The sequence below is a fragment of the Argentina silus genome, assembly GCF_951799395.1.
Source record: "Argentina silus genome assembly, chromosome: 18".
Classification (NCBI taxonomy): Eukaryota; Metazoa; Chordata; class Actinopteri; order Argentiniformes; family Argentinidae; genus Argentina; species Argentina silus.
In genome coordinates, this window is record NC_139672.1 from 6,090,520 (window position 1) to 6,113,183 (window position 22,664).

General features: G+C 44.8%; 1 protein-coding gene across 1 annotated transcript in view; it reads right to left on the reverse strand.

Annotated features, from left to right (window-relative positions):
* epb41l3b (erythrocyte membrane protein band 4.1-like 3b) overlaps positions 1-21,212 on the reverse strand; it is a 33,863-nt gene extending 12,651 nt beyond the window's left edge. Inside the window, exons 1-14 of the mRNA XM_083690459.1 lie at positions 21,148-21,212; positions 10,570-10,781; positions 8,936-9,085; positions 5,984-6,088; positions 5,750-5,792; positions 5,571-5,646; positions 5,222-5,440; positions 4,898-4,985; positions 4,153-4,197; positions 3,067-3,219; positions 2,844-2,941; positions 2,552-2,727; positions 1,719-1,924; positions 610-1,200 (exon numbers count right to left, since the gene is read on the reverse strand). Coding sequence (XP_083546585.1) covers positions 610-1,200; positions 1,719-1,924; positions 2,552-2,727; positions 2,844-2,941; positions 3,067-3,219; positions 4,153-4,197; positions 4,898-4,985; positions 5,222-5,440; positions 5,571-5,646; positions 5,750-5,792; positions 5,984-6,088; positions 8,936-9,085; positions 10,570-10,770 — 2,151 coding nt within the window. The 5' untranslated portion in view covers positions 10,771-10,781; positions 21,148-21,212. The remainder of the gene's footprint in view (positions 1-609; positions 1,201-1,718; positions 1,925-2,551; positions 2,728-2,843; positions 2,942-3,066; positions 3,220-4,152; positions 4,198-4,897; positions 4,986-5,221; positions 5,441-5,570; positions 5,647-5,749; positions 5,793-5,983; positions 6,089-8,935; positions 9,086-10,569; positions 10,782-21,147) is intronic.
* Between the last annotated feature and the right edge of the window lie 1,452 nt (positions 21,213-22,664).

Sequence of the window (22,664 nt, forward strand, 5' to 3'; positions counted from 1 at the left end):
CTGGTGGATTTCTCTCCATGCAACTGTTGTTTTACTGTGGCAGTGACAGTCTAATAGAAGTCATGAATGTAGATGGCAAGACTGAGATGGGTTAGGCACAAAGCAAAAATATGTAGAATGACCCCCCAAGTTTGGCTTCAAGGTGTTCCGATAAAAGTGCTTCTATGTGTCAAGTCTTTTGAATGTTTCTCCAAGGTTCTTTGTTAACGAGGACCTTTGAAGCTACTTTATAGAATAACAGTTTACCGTCTAAGGTTAGCATGACTTGACTTACGTGAACAGCCCCCATTCATACTAATTTGTGTCTAACCCTTCATGAACAGTGAGTGGGAGTAGATACAAAACAACCCAGCAATGGTAGGACTTGCATGACCATCTCTGTATGCATAGGAGTATGTTGATGTGATGATGTCATCTAATGAGAGAGTGACGAGGCAAAGATGAGGTTCTGAAAGTAGGAGCACTGACATGAGTCATCAGGTCTGGACTGTACAGTTGAACAGATAAACAGTACAGGAGGAGGAGGAGGGGGGGTTACTGCACTGCAGTAGTAGGTATAGTTTCAGGCCAAAAATAACAACACACAAACACACACACACACACACACACCTCTTCCTCTGAACTGTCATGGTCAGGGTCATGTAGGCCCTGGGCAATAGAGGCGGTGAGCGATGCTGCCTTGGGCTCCAGGTAGCACAGGCACAGAGCCAGGGGGAAGGAGAGGGTGAGGGCGTAAGGGACCGAGAAGGAGGTGGAGAGCAGGAAGAAGAAGATGAAGAGGAAGCAGGGGATGAGCGACGGGGACTTGATGGGGAGGAAGTGATGCGCGCACTCGGGGAGGAAGCGCAGCTCCGACAGGTCGGGGAAGGTGAGGTAGCCGTCGTCGTCCAGGAAAGAGGAGAGGTCGGGAAGGTGCAGGGAGAAGGAGAAGAGGGTGCCGCCCCCCCGCCGCTTGCCTGCCTCTAGCCTCTGCTTGCGGGCGGAGAGGAGTAAGGCCTGCTCCTCCAATAGGGCGGCCTTGCGGTCGGCTCGGGCCTGACGCCGGCGGCACCCCGCGTTGCTCTTGGCCGGGCTGACCGACGCCGCACGCTTGCGCGTGTTCTCCCTGCGCCTCCGCCGCACTTTAGTGGACGACACGGGGGAGGAGGGGAGCGACAGCTCGGAGCGAAGGGGGTCGGACGAGTACAGACAAGGGGAGTGCTGAAGGAGGAGGGGCGAGGGGGTGTGTAAATGGCGGAGATGGTGGGGGGGGGGGCGAATACACATGAGCACACAAGTATAGTTTAGGATCAAAGGAAGGACGAGAAAAGAAAAGCTAATTAGTCAAGCGTACACAAGACAAGAAGCATCCAGTTCTAGTCTAGAGCAGTGGGTAAAGCTGGAAGCATTTGTGGAATCAATCATAACGTCCATCTAATAACCATTGAGTCAGATATGACTCCAATGATGAAATAGACAGTTACCAACATGTGTAAACTGCAAAAAACGGTCAGGTTACAGTCACGTAAAAGTGTTATTGAGACATGTTGCATTTCTTCAGTCATTTCTAGTGACCAGAGGCATCATTGAATTCGAGAGGACGGGAGTTTATCTCTATCCAACCCAGAGTGACTCAACTGATGTAAAAACACTCTCCGCGACCCTAGACTAGTCATTCGATAACTACGTTTTAAGTTCATTGTCCGATGTGAGTGAGAGAGAGATACAGGATTGGTTACCTTAGTGTCGTGTCTGAGTGGAGTGTCTGGAGCGGCCTCCAACTTCTCTGTAGCGTTAGTCTGTGCCTCCTCCTCCTCTGGCTTCTCTTCTTCTGCCTTCTTCTCCGGCGTTACCGTAGTGATCAGGTCTCCCGTGGCAACGGCCTTGGCCGGCCCCTCGGAGGAGGCGTCCTTCATGAGGGTCTCGTGGTTTTCCGTAATTGGAGCTGGACAGCAAGATGATGGAAGAGAGAAGAGAGTGTTGGAAATGGTTTGACTCAATCATATTCATCAAGTGGTCCAATCACAAAAATGGAGCAATCTTTACCCATGTCATACTTTAAGAATAACGAAATCACTTTTCCTTTGTGCTTTTAAAATGGGCCTTTATACGCTTTTGTTGTGGACAAAAGCATTTGATTTCGACTAGCTTTTTTTTTTTTTTTTTACTGGCCAGTCATCACGACCCCTATTGTAGCCAGTACTGGAGATATGAATATGCCAGCTTGTTGAGCTTTGGCAGCATTCAGGTGAAGAGAGTACTTTTTTTTTTTTTTTTTAAAAGGCTGTTTTGTTTTTCCTCAGGCTCTTTCAAACGGCAATAATGCGAGAGAACAAAGAGAACATTTGCATTTCTAAGCAGCAGAGACTCAAAAAAACATTATTCCGATGCCACTGAAAAGGACAAGGACATCATCACTATGCAGAACTGAGGTATTCTTGCCTGCACCCAGAATGATATCGTGATATCTTACCCAGCAACCTTGCATAAGCCTACTTATGGGTCCTCATGGACAGACAATTAGGAGATGATGCATAACAGGATATGCGGTATGGTATAGTAGGCTACGTACCTCCGTCAAGGCTGCGAGACATGGTGTAGCGCCTGCTGGAGGAGCGCTCGAACAGGGGAGCAGGTCTGATGATCTGAGAGCTGGCCCTGCGAGTCTGGGCCTGTGTACGCCCGCTGTAGCGGAACTTAGAACCCAGACCCAGGAACTTTTTAGGAGGGGCCTCGGGGGACACCAACCTGCCATGTAACAACCAGTCTCATAAATCGACCTCAGAAGCCCTCAGATAACAATCAATGTACTCATTAAAAAATGATACTTTATTTATAATAACTACCCTACATGCGTCTCTCACCTGAAGAAAGTGTGGTGCTCCACACAAGTCTTCCACAGCCGCTTTGCTGCACGGTGATTTGGAAGCTTGAAACCGATCGTGCTCTCAAACTGCTCAAACTACAAGAACAAGAGAAAAAAATGAATTCCAAATGGATTCCTGTCCTTAAGAGAGCAAAGCGTTCAACACTTCTCTTCCCCAACAGAAACAAATCCACTAGTGGAGTCTACTGTTGTATCTTTACCTCTCCAGGGCGTATTTTGATGTAGAAGTTGTTCCTCTTGTAAGAGATCTTGAGGACCTTGGGCCAGGCGAACCTGTTGATGCGCAGCCTGTCTCTGTAGATGAGCAGGCCACTGGAACACACCCCCAGCATGATCTCCACCCCCTCAGAGTCCTGGACACACATACAGTTAGCTTCAATACTTGTTACCTTCTCCTGCATACAATACAGCATCAATACCTGTTTCTAATGCTCACAATACAATACAGCATCAACACCTGTTTCTAATGCTCACAATACAATACAGCATCAATACCTGTTTCTAATGCTCGCAATACAATATCAATAACTCTCTCTACGGCTCCACAATAGTATATAGTCTCACCTGGAGGTGGACATATGACTACACACAGTATGAGCTATGGTCCTGATCCAATGTTCACTCAGACCCACCTCGTACAAAATCAATCAGAATCACAATGAAAAGAAAGCGTTGACCATGAAATTGTTTCTCATTTCGGTTCGATATTTAATACCATAACTCCTTTTCCCTCCAAGCTGTGCAGACGTCAAGGCAGAGATATATAGTATTGGTATGCGGTGCCAGGTTTTTGATGATATCTGGTGAAGGCAGGCAGGTGGATAATGGAGAGGGCATCTGGTCTGTTATTCTACATGCACAGCGTGTTGAAGGGTGATCAAAATGACTAATGATATGAGCATTACTATTGAGTAACAAACGCAATAATGAAATCTGTCAGGTAGAGGTGGAGTAGGTAATAAGGTGACAGAGTTCATCAGGCTCTTCAATGCATAATGCACAAGCATTGTACATTGAATGGTGCCAATGATAGGTGGATTCACTGTGTGTGTGTGTGTGTGTGTGTGTGTGTGTGTGTGTGTGTGTGTGTGAGAGAGAAAGGGAGGTGGGTGGGTTTCTATAGGATGAGGAAGGTAATCTACCTCACAAACAGTCTGAAACACTACAATAGAGAGAGCACTGCACGAATCAAACCACACACAGCTTGCACAATGGTGCCTACGCCATGCACAAAGACACACACACGCAAACACACAGAGATATGCACATGGGATGCAGCGTCTTACCTCCCCCTTAGCCGGAGCCAAGCACTCAAAGAGACTTCCTACCAACTAGGTGGTTTAATGAGAGAAAACAGAAGACAAGAGGTATGCTGATCTGATTCAACTAATGAAAGGGAATATTGACCTCAAATCTGAAAGAATGCCATGTACTGTATCCCCCACTGAGATTCTTCAATAAGATGGCTCTTTGAACAAAATAATATTATTTCATCTTTCTCATCCAGGCTGTGCAGATCATTCCCTCTAAAAAAAAAAAAAAAATCATTTTTTCATAACGGTAGGCCTAATCTACATGGGCAAATGTAATGGCTCTAATTTGCAGTGTCGACATCAGTCAGCTGCTATGGTAATCCTGCTCTCGCTGCTGTCCTAATGGCATGTTTGATCTCATGTAGCATAAGAGATCATTATAATGATTGAATCACTGCAGGCAAGCCGAGGCAGCATGACAATTACATAGAGAGTAGCAGAGCCATTATCAGACAGCCGTCCAGCGCTGGCATGTTAAGCGTGGCATTACTGTGGCAGCACAGCAGCGATGTTTAAAAGCATGGCAAGTGCCTGTGACATCCAAGCGTCAAAGTGATCCCAGAGTGAAATGGATTAGCTTGGTCAGTCTCACACAAACACATACAAAATACTTACAACCTACGTTAATACCAGTTAACACCTTGGGAATTTCTTTAGACCTCTCAAAGATACATAACATGCATCTCTATTAGCATAGCATGGAGTTGTCCCACATTACCTTGGCGTGATGCAGGTCCACGCCGAACATGGACAGTTTCTTAGCGTTCTCCAAGAAGTGCATCTCTGCTTCGGCTGGCGTCATCCCTCTGAAAGCACAGGAGACAAGACAACAGACATGTCAGACATATGAGCAAGTACAGGTAGAGCTCCAGCAGAGACAGCAATAAATCAACACTGGAAGAATAACAGTTATAGTAGTAGACTAGTGCTCTGATTGAGGACTGTCTTGTAGTTCTTGTGGTCATAAGAACTACTAAGTTATAAGAGAGTATAGTGAATAAAGAGTATAGTGATACTATAGTGAAGTAAAGTATAGACTGACTTGTAGTTCTTGTGGAGGTCCATGACCTTCTCCTCCAGCTCCTTGGTCTGGTTGGGGGCGAAGCGGAGCTCAGTGATGTAATCACTGCCAAGCTCCTCAGGGTCGTAGTCGCCCAGTTCAGACTGGACCGTGTAGGAGCCCAGCACTGTGTGGGTGGCGAAGGAGCAGGGCAGACGGCCGGACACCACATCATCCCTCAACTGGAGGCACAGGTAGTACCTGAGACGGAAAGAGAGGAAGGGGGTGAGAAGAGGGAGATGTATGATGGTGAAAATGTGTTTGGAAAATGACATTCTGTACATAGGGGTCCTTGAGACCGCAGTCAGTACATCTTACAAGATTATCTTACCTGGTAATGTCCTCAGACAACTGGGCAGGGTCTGGGGGGTAGAACTTCACATTGAAGGCAAAGTTCCATGGGCCAGCTGCAAAGCAACAAGGAGTTCAATCACAACACAAGCATCTAGCCAATGTATCTATTCTGGGTTATTAGGTGAGGAGGTTATTTGTGCTTATTTGGCAACTTACTCCTTATCTGCTTCTTCAGTTCCTTGCAAGGCTCCAGCCAATTCTGCAAAACAAGGCAATAAGCCAAAATCGTTAATAACTATGAATCTACAATTATTATTATTATTGGCAGGGGAAGTCTTACTGAGACCAATCATTAACCAATTAGTTATGAGATAGCATAACGCTAAAAATGGAAACATCTGGGAATGTAATTGAAAAGTCTAACAGATACCAGATTCTTGTCTACTGTACCTTCTGATTCTCTACGTCCCGGTATGTGATGCCAAAGTAGTCCTTCTCCAACAAGTTGAGATGGTCGCAAACTTTGTCAAACAGCAGCTGGCCCTTGGCTCGTTTCTGATGACAAAAACAAACACACCGACAGGGGTCAGGTGTCACTGTGCTACAGGTCACAATGAAGAGAGCGAGGGTGTGGCCACTGGACGATGCGACCGAGTCTTTACTTGAGACTTCATCATATATTTGCTCTATATCTATAGTGAACATCATCAGTACACTAAGGCTTACAGTAATCAATCGAGCGTCTCTGCATAATTGAGCGCCGAGTGTCATGTAAACACAGTGCGTCATTAGCTTCCGCTCTCTCATCTCCCAGCTGTAGTTCACCGACTCATTTGGCTGGGTCCCCAGGGGATATTTTTAGGTTGGTGTTACCACGTCCCCCTCCTCCCTTGGCAGTATAAAGCCCACAGAATCCTCCACCCTATGCGTCCTTGTTGCAACATCATTGGATGTGTTCAATCCAAACAAACACTGTGTATGTACGTATGCATGCATGCATGTATGTATGTACACTCCACATGCACAATGTTTATGAGGGCAGATGAGACATGCTTGCGTGTGATTCACAGCCCCTATAAAGACGCTGCCGTAGATACTTAATCCGCCAGCAACATCTCCAGGAGAATTAGCAGTCATGTCAGACTAATACTGCCTGTTGGCTCACCCTGACACAGACAGGCCCCACAGTGACACCTCAAAGCATTACGATGGGTTTACCCTAAACACAAAGTGCTAGGAATACTGATACAGCTTTTTATACCAGTTGAATATGGTGGCATGTTTTATGACAAGATAAGGGACAAACGGGTGCTTCTCTTCAGGAACGCCATCCTATACTCTCAAAATTCATACAGTGACTGTTACTCCGGCTCCAACATAGTCCAATAACAGTCTAGTGCTTATGGGGGCTCAGTGAAAAGCCAGAGTCCGTAAATAAAGAGATTGGAGTGTAGGATTACAACACCAAAACCGATATTAAAAGTAAATATCCACTAAGCTTGGAGGTACATGTACTCTAGAGTAAATAATAATAGATCAACGTTTTTAATCTTGTGGGAATAACAGTCAGAGGGGTTTTTGGGGTCGTTTAACTACTGGGGCTAGAAAAACGGCTGGTTAAGAGGCGATAATTCTTCTGTCACAGACTGGAGGAGAAGCTCACTGCAGCATTTTTCCCACAGGGGGGAGTTGAGCTTTCAAAACCAGACAGTTCTGGAGAGAAAATAGCCATCTCTACATTTGGAATCATTTCAAATAGGGTCGAGGGGGGGGGGGAAAATACTCCCTACTCCAATTACCCCGAAGATCTTCCTCATTTGACCTCAATGGCATCACTGTGAAAAATTGTGTTAGCTTTAACTGGCCTGCGTGTTGTGGTTGAACCTTAGCAGTTTAGCTGGCCTTAGAGCTGATCTAAAAGCATAGTCTTAAGGCTCCCCTTTGCAGAGGTTGGGTGAAGTCTAACCTGAAAGCTGATCGAAGGTCAGTTATGTGTTTACCGTCACTGTTGGTTAAGGGTATTTAGGGAGGGTAAGCTGATCCTAGACCTGTGCTGAAGGACAACTTGTACCCAGGGTGTCTTGGCAGGAGGGTGGGGGGGATTACAGGGTTGTAAACAGATGGGACAGGGAGACTCCTCTAGATGCCCTCCTACTGCCCCTCTCACACAACTCTTACTCACTTCCTCATCAACCCCCCCACCACGTAGCATCTACCCCCCCCCCCCCCCCAAACACATCTCATACTCAGCCCTCGCCCCACAGCTCATACTCAGCCCTCCTCCTCTTGCAAGTCTGCAGTAAAATGGTCAACGATTACAAAGATGAAGGCTTATCTTTCACCAAACTGACACAAAGTGGAGTAATTTTGACATTTTCTCACAGTTGTGCAGTGCAGTTATAAGACATAACAAAACAGGCGCTTGCACCTTTGCATATTTTGAGAGAGTCGACACCATGATTAATTTGCCAGACAAGACAATGCAACTACAGTAGAGCGCAGGGCTCTGCCCAGGATTTATGAACAGTATGACGCTGGATTGCATTATCAAAACCCCACTCCTTTAGTCATGTCAAAATGTGTAAAAAAACATCATAACGCTTCTGTTTTTAATGATGTCATTGGTGATCAAAGATTTGCCTTGAAATGTTTACATACAGTAGTGGCGCTGCAAAGTTCATAACGTGGCGCAGTGCCACTCTTGCATTCTTTGGTGAGAACCCTGGAGTGAGTCTGCAGTATGTAGATGCTACAAGTCTATGGATGCAGTTTGCTTCCCATCCCAGTTCCCTGTCTTCAGAAGTCCTGCATGCAGTGCCCACTGCGGGAGATCAAGCTGCACAGTAATCGCAGTGACACACCAAGTGTGTGACACTTATTCCTCCCACACAAAACGCTCCAATTTCATAGTCCCCCCCCACCCTCCCAAACACACAGCTAATCCCCTGTCCAAATCCCTGGTGGGGCTCAATCCGGTTAGAGGAGATTTGAGGCTGGGGGTCTGAGTCACTGGCATGTTGAATCTTCTCTCTGCTTTGCTCAGCCAACACAAACTTTGACAAACTCAAATGTAAAAGTCTTATATGGAACTTGAGATTAAGCTCAATGTAATCAAAAGGTTAAACCCCCCCGAAAAACTACTTTCACTGGTCTACAGAATGCATGCATTTCATTATGAGGAGAAACATTCATTAAAACTTCCTGACAGGCCTCTATTCAGAGGGTGACAAATAAGCCAGAGCCAGTGTGCCAGTCCCTTTACCCCCTTGCCCACCGGTACCGGTGCCCCTGCCCCCATCATGCCCACCTGCCCCCATCATGCCCACCAGCCCCAGCATGCCCACCACCAGTGTCCCCCCCCCCCCGCATGCCCACCACCAGTGTCCCCCCCCCAGGACTCACCTCCACCGTCAGGGTGTAGTCAGAGCCATCCAGTAGGGTGATTTTACACTGCATGTTCTTCAGCTTCTTCACTCCCCTCAGAGGAGACTTGGACAGACGACTAGTAGAAGACCTCTGGGAAGACAGGTCCTCCTCAAACCTCTGCTGCTCCTGGAAGACCAGAGAGAGTACGTGTGTCAGCACACTGGGGGTTCTCCACAGTCAGAAATAACCCATAACCCATAACAAAACAGTACATTCTTGCAAGGAAATATGAGAAAGACTTGTTTTGTCTTCGTCCAGACTATAAACAGTGGTTAAAGTTGTCACACAACCACACTAAGACATGACACAGTCCCAATACAGACTTGACCCTGATGATAATGAGATTCAAGAACCACTGAGAAGAGTTTAAAAGGTGTTCCGCCATTTTGTCCAAAGAAGAAAATCCAATTTTCCAGCTGACTGCAAACAAAGTACTTCAGAGTGGCTTTGTGTGAGGGAAAAAAAGTTATTCAGCTTTGAGAAATGTTGCCCTCTTGCAACAAATGGATGTGCGGCTGATTAGATTTCAGTGTCCTAAATAAATTTGAATTCCTCTGGCTGTATCAGTCAAAATGTGGAAATACTGTACCTGTAGTATAGAGAACGGAGGTACTTCCACTATCATACAAACATAACTGTGCCAGAGCTTATACTGTATCTCTGCTCCAGTGCAGCCAAGGCCTCAGAAAACACTGGCATGGTTTAAATCAATCCCTCCCCTGATCGCTCTCAGACATCTCACTGTGGAAGTCTGGAAGAGCACCTTCTATCCTCCTCTTCCCGTCAATATCAACCTCTCTCACCTCCCCCTCCCCTCCCCTCACCTCACCTCCCCCTCCCCTCTCCTCTCCTCCCCTCTCCTCTCCTCCCCTACTCTAACCTGCCCATGAATCACGCTCATTTCATGCTCTACTTCCTCTCCTCATCAAACAACCCATTTCCATACTTCATTTCACGCAATATCGAAAAAACCAACACTGTTCTAGTTGAATGTTTTATTTAGCCCTTTTTCATATTTGACATATTTCCAGAACATGACAACAAAACAAACATTAAATCATCATAACAGTGCTGCTAGAGGCACTGCAGCTACGTGACTACTCGTTGCTAATCTCCACACGCAGGGCCAATTTACATCCTAATCTATCGCCCTTTAGTTTACCGTCACAAAACCCTTGTCTTCCGACTCCACTGGGCCCCCATTCCTCAACCACTAACTCACTGCTTGCTCACGAGAGGTCGACCTGAGTTAAGCAGTCGGTGCCCCGTTGGAAATTGAGGAGATTTAGCTTGAGATCGATCAGATAATCTGTGCAGCACCATGGCACTCGGGCCAACCTTTTTGAATAAGCACTATAGATAACATCTCTCAGTCAGTCTGTCTCAGTCACAACAACTTAGACCCCCATGCAGTCAGTCTGCACTCCTCCCTCAACAGAGAGCACACTTGTTTTTACAAGCTTTAGTGCTGGAGTCTTGTTTAAAAAGAGCTCTGAGACTCCCCTATTGACCATTCACCAACCCGACCGTTCATCGTTCATAATTCATCACCGACAGCACTGTGAGCAAATGGAGAACTTTACAGTAAGAGAATGTTTGGCCGGGCTCACCTGCTCTTTCCTGGCGGGAGTGCTGTGTCCAGCGGCGGCAGGGAACTGCTCTTTGGCAGGCTGGCACTGAGGGGCCGGAGCTGCTGCTGGTGATGCTGCTGCTGCTGCTGCCTGGCTGGGCTGGGCTGCCTTCCCCTTCTTCTCCTTCCCTTTCTCCTGCTGCTGCTTGGGCTCGGAGTCAGAGCCTGATTCAGTCGTCATGGCAGATCACACTGGAATAGAGGAGGAGGAGGAGGAGGGGAATTAGATGACTCAACTAACTCATTCATGATGGCACACTTTGCCATTCTTAAACCTAGAGGGAGCTCAACAGTACTTGTGGCGGGCCTACAATGCAAAGTCAATAACACGCGTGTGCAGAATGAGATCTGTGAATGCGGTTCTGTTCTGTGTCTTTCCATTGACAGTTCAGTCCAGTCTGATTCTAATCTCAGGGTTCTCAACAGTTGACTGTTTAAAAGATCAAAGTCAGCTGGCGCCCTTACTGTATAAGCAAGGATTAAAAGCGTGACTGGTAAAGACATGCTCTCCTTATCGTCATCTGCATATTTGGACAAGGTAAGCTAAACCAATCATCTGTCATCTGGGGGATTAGGCTATACTGGAGGGACCCTTCATGTTTGTGTTTTACCTGCAGCAAATGCTGTTCATTACATCATGAGTGAGGTGCAAAGACTACTGTAATGCTGTTTTCTGGGGCAGAAAATAAGGTAAATCTACTCTGCAATTGACAATGGAAAGTACTGTACCGTCCTCTCTTTTTTTGAGTTTTTACGGTTATTGTCAACACCTAAACAATGACAGCACACAGCCGCAATCTTTTCTGACCAAAACTTTTCCCCACAGCGAGCGGCATTCCAGTAAGTATCGATTACTCAACTGGGAAATCGTCACGGTAATAAGAGGAAGCATCTAATTGCCAAACCGAGAGAGACAGACAGATGACGGATAGTTAGTTCACTTTGGGGCCCCTGCAAACCATCCCGAGGATCCAGGCTTTGGGAAGGGGAGACCCATGCCAGACCGCACCAGCAGGGCTCTGGGGCTCTGTGGAGTGTCTGGGGTCTGTAGTGTAGATGCTTGTCATTGCTGATCTTGGCCTCTCCCTCACTAGAGCGCTATTTATAGGGCAATGTTTCCCCTTGGGCGGGTGGGTTCAGGGGAGGATCTCGGACTCTCATGCATGAGGAGAGAAGAGCCTGCAAGATCTCACACACTGGGAATACAGTGTAGGGAGGGACAGACATGCAGGAATACATACATCCCACTGTAGTGGTTCAACCTAATGGGCGTTTGTTGTTCCCATGTTTGGGTCACACTGTGGGGTGAGGTAGCCGAGTGTTGTACTTGTCAAGCTCTGATTCAATGTTTGTTAGTACACTAGTGAAGTAGTGCTAGCTAGGCCTATAGCCTGCTAAGGAATGAGTATGCTAAGTTTACGTACCAGGCTACATGTACAGTGAATGCTGGCTGTGTTCCGTTGATGTTCAAAATAGGATTACTGTGTGATGCCAAATCATGCTTTGCCAAGTAACGACAATACCCACTAAAGTAGAGAGAATGTTATTTGTTTTAAAAGGGATTAGGGATGATGCTGATTTGATTCTGTTACAAATCTGGACTGTTTTCATAGAACTGAAATAAATCTATTGAAAGCCATAAGCTACTTGTTCACTGTTTCTATCCTCAGTTTGGATAGCCTCCAGGGACCCATAAATGGCTGCATAGATCTGAAACTGTGGCCTTTGAGTTGAGTTAATTCTCTTAAGAGAGAAAGCCTATGAGGTCACATCATGTCGAGTTCCTAATTCCGATCCCTGCTCCCACGAAACCTGTTTCCCAGGGAAAACAGGAAAGTTGCAGTAGTCCAGAACGATATTTCCAACCATGACAAAGCCAAAAGTATCTATCCTAAAGTGACTCTGCGAGGCTGGAGGGAAATTCAGACACAATCCTATCAAACCCTTTCCATCTCTGAATTGAGTCATTGAGCATGTAGGTCGGAGTTGACTGGAGGCTCAGAAAGCAGGGTAGAACAAATTTACCCTCTGATTCTCATCAGGAACCACTGCTGGAGGGAAGGAGGGAGGGAGGGAGGGACCATGGCCAGAGGGAGGGAGGGAGGCCGGACAGACAGGAACATGTTAGCACCATAGAAATGGAACAAGAATACTAGTCTCTATGGTTATCACTGACACGTGTCACTGGAGACAGGCACTCTTCATATAGGCACACAATGGCATACAAAGGCCTACTGGACAGCAAACACTATGGCGATTCAAAATGTTGTACAAATGTAGTCGTTTGGCATACAAGGCGTGCATTCAGGATACACAGATTCAGTGTAGATCGCCAGATATTCACAATGACTGGGAGCGCATTAAAAATATCAAAATGCTCTAAAGAATTCTAGATTCATTTAATCTATAAGCCTTTCTATAAATGGCTTTTACCTAAATTGCTGCCACGCCCTTTGACAGCCTTGTGTCATTCACAGACCCCATGTAGACGGAACCTAATAATGAGAGTGAAGAGGCCTTTGACAGGAAGGGACTAACCATCTGCACAACAGAGACAGTCTCTCAGCGCAGTGAGCAAAGGCGGTTATGTCATTACTACATAAATATATCATCCTCTTATGCAATAAGATCCACACAAATATACTCTATTGAACAGTAACGTGCACAGGAGGTTCGGTAAACATCTGAAATGACTTAAAATATGTTTAAAAGCAGGGTGTGACAGATCAGAAACAATACACATTCCAGCAGATCAGTCAATGTTTATTATCCCTATGAACACCTATCTACATGCCAATTACATAACGATTCATGGCAACTGAACACACACACACACACACACACACACACACACACACACACTGTACTCTGTCTCTAACATCATCAAATATGTCACCATCCCCCTTGCTAGTGGGTCTGATTTGAAGGCCCATTCGTGATTGTAATTCACACCATTGGACTGGCACCTACACACAGAGAGCGGATGCAGAGTGGGACATGGTACCATCCATAGGCGCTGAGTTGCTATCAACATTGGGGATATGGTAAAAGTGCAGTTGAACACACCACAATGATAAACCAAGTTAGGAAATTCAGTTGATATACTCAAGAAGCACCAACACTCAACCATGCTCAGTGACTGTTATTATTGTTTCAGTGTGTCTTTGCGCTTGATAAGTACCCGCCCTGACGCCGTAAACAGAGACAAACGGAGAGCTCGCTGCTGTACACGGAGTGCATAATTGAGGGGGCAATAATGAGGGGGCAATATTGGTACCTAATGCCCCCCACCCCCCCCCGTACCATCTGTGCCTGTGTGTTGTTACGCAGAATGAGCCACAGCTGGTCACATCTCTGCTCCTAGGCTTTGGGGGGGGGGGGGGGGTTGAGTTGACAAGCATGGCTACTTGTGACACGTCCAGACCCATCCAGGCCCATCTGAACCTCCCTCTACGGCTGGAGGGCGGACAGCTGCTGTCACACATGAAGGTAACAAGATACGAGGTTGTTGGCCTGGACCCTCTGTCAAGACAACTCCACCTCTCTCCTCCCCTAAGTCCTCGAGTGTCTCGTGTCTCGTGTCTCGCCAGACACCAAAGGCTTCTTCCCCTAAGGTCGTCTTAGGACAAAGTGGCTGTGGACAGGGACATTTTAGAGAGGCTCGTTGGTTGAGGCTGGGTGAGGCCCAAGAGTGTTCTACTGAAAAGAAGATATTCAGCAACATTATGTTGTCTACATTCTTGGCATTATTATCACTCCCCAACCCTACTTGTGACACAGACCTAGTCGTTATCTCAACAGGATAGTCCTGCCAATTTATTTCCCACAGATGAAAAAGATCAACATGCGAGTGTGAAAAATTAGCTTAAAACTTAAGAAAAAAAAAACAGACAAAGTACTAAAGTGTTCTTAGGCAGAGGCCGAGACATGGATTCAATAGCGTACAGATGGTTTATACCGTTTTATGAGATTAGGTTTGGGTAATCGCTAAATCAGCTGTGACTTGATTCCCTGTCTGCCGCCCAGCATGATATTGCATGTCACCTCCAACCTTAAAGGATTGGTTCGGGATTGTTCAACTTATAAGCAGCCATCTGACTATAAATTCAAAAATCCTGAATGTGGTGCAACAATGCCATTTTCAATCTCATTATTTCCAACAATGATTCTATTCAGCTAATCAGACAAACAATGGAATCAAATGATGAATGTATTGGGGTGTTTTGCCCAAAGGCTGTAGCCTGTTACAGCAGACCTCAAGGCTCTGATGTGAGTTGCAGTGCTGTGTGACCTAAGATGCACTTTCAATATGAACAATATGACACATATACTGACAAAGGCTACAATGTAGCACCTTTCACGATGCGTTTTCAAAACACCATAAGCTCTTACAACGGATCTTAATCATGAAATTGTCAAGTCAGCCACTGACCATAGGTGCTAGGCTACATACTAGCACGTAAAAAGACACATCCAAACCACGCCCACCGCATTGCAGATCAAAAACACTGAAATATATAGAATGGGCATGAAAAAAACGAATGTAACAGTTTAAGGAAAATGTTTGCTTCATGATATTGTAGGATATCGAGACCGATTCAATCATCTCATAACTAGAGGCTACTCAACGTCATTCAGTTAACATCTATGACGAAGTCAGTTAGATTTTCAAAACAAAATGTTTCTGTGTTTACCGGTGAAATGGATTGATTTGATATCATATTATACACGTCTGGATCAGATGTGTCCATGTCATTAGCTTAAAACAATCTTCTCGGGCTACAGTATAGCGCGACAAACCTCTTGGCTACAGTGTAACGTTGCTCGTAAATAAAATTCTGACTGCATTCATCAAGCCATCGTTACAATGTTGCGCACATTAGATTAAAATGTAAATTAGATAGCAGGGCGACACTACGTTGTGAACAGCACTGGAAGAAACCTATCCTGCAATTGACTTACTAACCGATGACTGAAGAAAAAAATAAGGAGAACGTATTTTGAAGCCAATTTGATGTCATTGTCCGCCAGTGATGTGGTCAGGAAACCCTTGTCACGCAAATAAATAACCCAGACAATTCAAATACAACACGCACTCTACTCTCATCAGACAAAGACAGAATGATACAATTCCTGAAAATCTAGACTAGATGTTCTTACCGGTTAAATGCTCTCTCTCCTTCGGTTAGATGTGCGAGCAGGGGATTCGTATTACAGTAGTTCCTGACAGCAGTGGTTTTCGGCGGCTGCTCCCGTCTCTACCAGCCTATCAAACTAGACTGTCAGACACAGAGCCCAGCATAGAATTCTGGGATAGCAGGACAGCCAGGGCAATATTTTACCAGTCCCTAACAGAGGGGCATTTATTGGCTGATGTTTGTGCATTGTGCTTGGCACACCACATGCAGAGGGGAAACATCTTAATTCAAAGGTAGAGGTCATCTTATGACATCTACTGAACTACAGAAACATGTGTGTGAGACAGGAATCACAGTCATACACACCTCACTATTCAGTTGTGTTTGACAACATTTGCACTGCGCAGGGGCACATTCCTGTGCCTGATCCCACTGCTTCTATTTTAGAGGCAACCACTTAATCCTATATTCTCTCCAACGCACACACACACACACACACACACACACACACACACATACACACGTTTTTAATTAGTGTTTGGTTTGCTGTCTCAAGGGATTTGTGGGTTTTGCCTCCCAGTGGGAATTTGACCCTACTTTTCTAGCACAGTATGGTCACTCTTGACTTTTATCCCATCTAATTGCTTTCATGTTGCTGAGCATATGCATGTGTGTGCGCATGCATACACACACACACACACACACACACACACACACACTTTCTTTTAACATGTGCCTAAGTGCATATCTAAACTTTACTCTCCCGTAAAACCCAACATGTGCTGGGCCAAGCTTTGTAGTAATAGCACTGCTGCAATGCTGCTGGATGCCTTGTAAAGTGAATGCATAATCAAATACGGCCATAACGATTTCAGTAATATCTACTAAAAGTATGTTCAAAGCCTAGTAAAGTGGCAGATACAGTAGTTATTATAACATAGCCATATAGCTTACTACTAACAGCTATATGGATATCACAGTCTCAGAGATCTAACCCTAACCCTGTTGAGACGTTTTTGAGGGTTAAATAGGGGGAAGGAGGGGCACGGTTGAGAGTCTCAAGCCACTTAAGTGTACAGACGCCAGCCTTAAGTGGAGATTTCAGGAATCTCAAGAGGAAAAGCCATGCTTTCTCCACGGACCATAATGAGACAAGAAACTTCTTCACTGGTAACTTACTGTACAGTAACACGCACACGCACACGTGCACATGCACACACACACACGATAGCTTGTTATTAGCAAGCTATCTAGAACAGGTTGAACAGGTTAAACACAAATTGCCCATCATGATCCCATTGTTTCAAGAGTTTGCTCATGACCTGCTGTTTGTAACGCTTGCAATGCAACAACAAGTTTAAAAAGGGAACTGCGGCTGAGAGACCATCTTGTCTTTCACATGCCTCTGATGTGATACGTGTCTGTCAGCACCTCCAGACAAGGAACTGGTTAGCATAGCTCACAGCACTGACATAGCCCACAACACTTTATGGTGGCCCTGCAAACTGCTATTTAAAAAAAAATAAACACTTAGGGGGATTAAAGGCACACTTGACGTATGTACTTAGTCAAATGTACCCGATGAGTTCATGACTTGCTGTGTAAAGAACTAGGCAACTGCTTCCTTATGAACACTTGAGAATCACTTTACAGCACACGAAAACTTTATGTTTTTGTGGCCTGTAGTTTTAGCAATCGACTCCGCTATTCAACGAGATGATAACCAATTGAAACAGTAAACACTGGAACTTTCAAACAGCAGTCAATCACTCTTTAAAGATAAAGCTACTGGCTTATGGACAGGAGAATAGTAGTATCATTAGGAGAGTAGTAGTAAAAGTAGCCTACTAGCTCCCCCTCAGCATGGAAAAAGTGATCCCATTTGTTCCATCAATCTCTCTTACGATGCTCAGCTGCTAAGATAAGGGTAGCCAAATATGTCTGCCACAACAGCAAAATCACGTCACTAGAACCAAGTGACTAGTACTGCATTATCTGCAGCCATAACGCACAATAACCAACCTGGCCTTATGCACAGTTTACGTTCTATAAGAGAACACAGAACTGTGATCCTTTGAACCTTTCCTCTAAAACATCCCATCGTCAGCAGAATGACTAACACCAGACCGACAGACACGCATGTGATCCCTGGACTACGACTCAGGCTCTTCAGGTGCTTGTGTCCATTCAGACGTTCTCCCACAGACCTGCTGCGTCAGTAAAACAGAGGGAGGGCCTCTCTGACCTCTAAATATGGTTGGCTTTGACCTTGGTCGCGACCCACATGTTTTTTTGGAATACCTGATGTTTGGCCCATGTTCTTTTTTTTTTTTTTTATATTCCTGATGTTTACCACGTTTTTTTTTTTTCATAAATACCTGATGCTTACCTCTGTAATGCCTTATTTTGTTTTATCATTTTTTTTCTCTTGATGGGTTAGGACACAAGGCTAGTGGTCAACCAACCCAACATCACACAGAGCCATAACAAAACATCACATAACCAATACATTTCAGTGGGTACAAGATGAAAAGAACACCACAGTGATATCATTTTAATTGTTATGATCAGTACATACTGGCATTTTATCATTTTGATGCTCATCCCTTTGCTCACGCAAGACGTGGCAAATTGCCCATGTTGATTAAATTAGAACAACAGAACAAATGCCAAGGCCTGGAGGAAAAACAATTGCACTCTGAAAAGCAGAGGAGCACAAAAACATTGCTTTACTTTTGATTGTCTCTACACAGTATCAGAGCTGCTTCTATTAAGGAAATAGATGCCAGACGTTTCTAATGCAATCACATGGGCGATCCATCTGATGAAAAGACATTCACAGACACCGCTTGTTTCTTTGGTTAGGCCCTTGGCTGGGCTTATGCTTCCCGCTGACTGCTTCAGCTCAGAAATGTACAGTTTGACTGCTTGGGGCCTCAGTTCAGTGAGTATGCAATGATTACATGCCAAATTATGGTCTGATTCTGGCTCTTCCAACTGGCCCAATGTTCCCCAATCAACCCCCTACCTACCACCCAGACCACCTCTCCTACTGTGAGGTCATGTTTTCTGATTTGTTCTCCAAAGGCAAAAGCATTTGTAAGTGTTACAAAAGGTACTGAATTGGACATGGTTCATTTAGCCTGAGGGGGCTTTTTACACCCTCAATAAGATCCTCTGTGTCGTTTAACATCCACATCAATATGCGGTTGAAATGCTGATGAGCAAGATCAATCATCTTGACAGTAAACTGCTTGGCCTTGAACATGCGGCAGTCACACCTTATCTTCAGGCAGGGGCCTTGAGCCTCATAAATACGGGGACTATTCCTAACCTTTGGAAAGTGGTAGGCTGATGATGGTGGCCCGCATGTGCTCATGATTGCAGAGGAGGCATTTTTAGACCCATGGGAGGGGCGGCACATGTGTAGTGAATACAAATCTTGGAACAAACAGCAGTTTCTTTGAATTACCCAAACTTCAAATCGTACTGTGGATGTTATTGTATGAGCTGTCCTTAGTTCCCTTCCCTCCATCAAGTTCTCAACGACTATCTGTTACAGTACATATCAAAGGAGTAAAGAAAGACTGTAGGGGCATATAGTAAGCCACAGAATAGATAAGGTTTAAACAAACACTGCAGGAATCATATAGAAGACAAAGTATATTCCAGAACAAAGTTCAAAAACATATTTAAAAGGCAGTCCAGCAAAGTGACTTCACAATGGCACACTCGAGGAGGCCTTCAAAGAAACCTACCACAACTCTCCACTATAAATACTCTTTGATAACAGAGGTGTCATCCACAGCCCGATGGCTTTATAAGGCAAAGAGAGGCCCATGACACTCAAGTGATCAGTCAGAAAGTGGGCGATCACCCTCTCCCAGCGGGCTTATCGCTCTGCCAGACGAGATTGAGCCAGATTCGTTATCTAACCGTGCCTGAGGGTTTTGCTATCCTATGCACAGCGCTCACGTGTGTCCAAACCACACTGGGCGAGGCAACTACCCTGTGGGAAAAACTGCACACCTGGCAGAGAGCAAGCTGGAGGGGAAGTCTAAAGTCTGTGCTGATGGCACAATTCTGGGATGGCATCACCAGCTCAGTCCCATCGTGTGTGTGTGTGTAATTCCTCCCCACTGTGGCTTCTCCCTCTCCACAACAGATTGCAGAATGGATAGAGGACTTCATTTTTTTCAACCTTTGTGCACCTTATCACTACATCATGATAACGACAGATTTTTATAGACTAGTTCATTATCCCATCTGACCTTTGACCCCAATCCACCACACCCTCTCTCATGTCACACAGACAGAAAAGTGTGACTTTGCCTCCTATGTAAACATGCAAGGGTCTAGAAGCACTGCGTCAGTACATTCTACACTGTGATAATATCATTGATTCAAATGCCTGAGATAATCTGTGACAAGTAACTCCACCTGGAGTAAACTCCATGTCTCAGAAGCCTACTGCTCCCCTTTCTCCTCTGTGGAGGACCTATCGTAGGCCTAATTACTATGTGAATAGTACTACTACCACTAATCTGTAGTACTAATGTTTTTATCTACCAATAAATGTGATGTCCTATGGACTTTACCCACTCGTATCTTCCAAGGACAACCCACCTCAGTGAAAAAGTGGATCTTTGGCCGTCCATTGAAATTCATAAATCAAGTTCACATCACTTTACTTTTCATCAAAGACATGGATCAAGTCAACACAATGAGTTTGACTTGATCACTTAGCCACATCTTATCCTGACAGTCTCCATCTATATCTATATATCTATGTCTATACTGCAGAGTATCCTGACAGACATAGATATATAGATATAGATGGAGACTATACGGCAGAGTATCAGATGGGGAGAATACAAGAGACCCCTCACTGACCCCTTCACACTTTTCTGCTTTTTAGAAACAAGAGGAAACACATGCTCAGAGAACAAACCAAAGTCACTTCCCCTTTCCAAGCTGTCTGCGTTGGGTCCCACATAAAGACTTCCACAGTCTCGGTCAGATGAGCATGTACGTAAAGGAAAACACATTCAGCCTGCTCAGCAGTTTAAAGGACAGAAAGTGCTCAATGTGAAGGAATTTGCTAAAAGTGCTGATTTTTTACACAATGTCACAATCAGGCTAGACACGGTAATCAGCACGTGCATATGCTTTGATGAACATAAGAGAGCATTTCTACGGATTAGTATATAATGTACCTGGACTGAATATATCCTAGTCTCACCACAATTATACTTTAATACAATGTTTGAATCTGTCAGAGGTGGTTGATAAAAGGCCACCTGTGATACCAAATATCTGTGTGTTTGTACCACATACTGACAGGCACATCCATTCTGTTATAGACCTCATAATAGAATATCATTCTGGTTAAACAAAAAGTGTTCCTGGCTGGTACTCACCATTGCCGTTCCCATGTGGGTAGTAGACAGGTACCAGCACGAAAGAACCAGGGTTGGAACATGGCAGTTGAAAATGAAACAAAAATTACTATTAATATCTCATCATTATTCAGCATTCTTTTCCATCAGTTACCCCTATTTCATTATTCCAATATTGACAGTGATTTATCAGTTTTGCTAAAATATTCTTGAACCGTACTTTATGACAAGAGGCTGACCAGTGACCAGTTACATGTTCTTATCTACAAGAAATTTGGATGAGAGAAGTGTTTTAGTCTTTTAGAGTAACCTACTTTAGGATAGCCAAATATCTATAGGCTGTGCTGAAACTAAATGTTCAGGACTAAATTCCCAGCAAAAAGATTGAGGATGCCTTTACAAAACTTAATTTAAAAAAAAGATTAAATTTAAAAAAAAGTTGTAGGCCTACTATAAACGTTTCAAACTGTGACAGAACATATGCAGCATTCTATTTTTTCCTGAGCGACATGATGAAGCAACTCATGACAGGAAATAATTGAGCGTCTCTGACCTGGTTCAAATTAGACTATGGTCTGACTCTGAGCCACTGGTCTGAGCAGTCAGCGCAAGTTTCAAGCGTCGCTGTCGCTCCTTCTACAAGCCTTGAAACAAACGTCATCGAACAAACAACAGCACTTTACCTGACTCGAGTCCTTCGCAAGAGGCACCCGTACAACCCTGTCAAATAACTGACGTGACAAAGCTGTCACAGGCGAAAGAAGCTCCAGACGGCGCACTCCAGCGAAAAGGGTAGTAGAAATGACGGGACCACCTGTGATCTTCTACTTTCGTCCACCGACGGATTCCAACGACTGTTTACAGCCGAACGCTGAGACAGAGCTATCCCCGCCTCTCTTAGTTGTAATTGGTTCCAACTTACTCAAAATACGCCTGTCCGTGCAAAGTACGCCCTCAAACGGCTACAACACTTTTCAGACAACAGACTGCCACCCTGAGGTCGTTTGCAAAAAACAATGTTATTATTTGACCGCTAGGTGGCCATGTTAGACTGAGGTAGAAGGCAAATGGAGGTGTGAAACAGGACGGATAGATGTCTCCTTGTATCACAGTAAATGGCCCTTTTTCAATTGTTTGAAACATGTTTCCTCGCAACCGCTCCTCCGTCCTCCACTCACTTCCTTCTCAAAACGCATTGGAGTAGAAGATGTAGGTTCCTCCCCTTGGATATTCTCCTCCAATGCTTTTTGAGAAGGAGCGAGTGGATGATGAAGGAGAGGACGTGAGGAAGCAACTTTCTAACAATTGAGAAAGTGCCAATGTGTTCTGAGAAAAGTAGGGTATGTATACCTACTTAAATTGCTGTTATTGTACAGTGTTATTTTTGTTATTGTACAGAATTGTACAAAAGTATTGCTGTTATTGTACACTATATTGTTCAAGCAAGGAAAAACATTGAAAACATTCTATTTCTTGTCACAATTCTTTATTTTGTTTTGTAACTGTTGTATAAAAGCAATATAGCACTCAAGTCCATG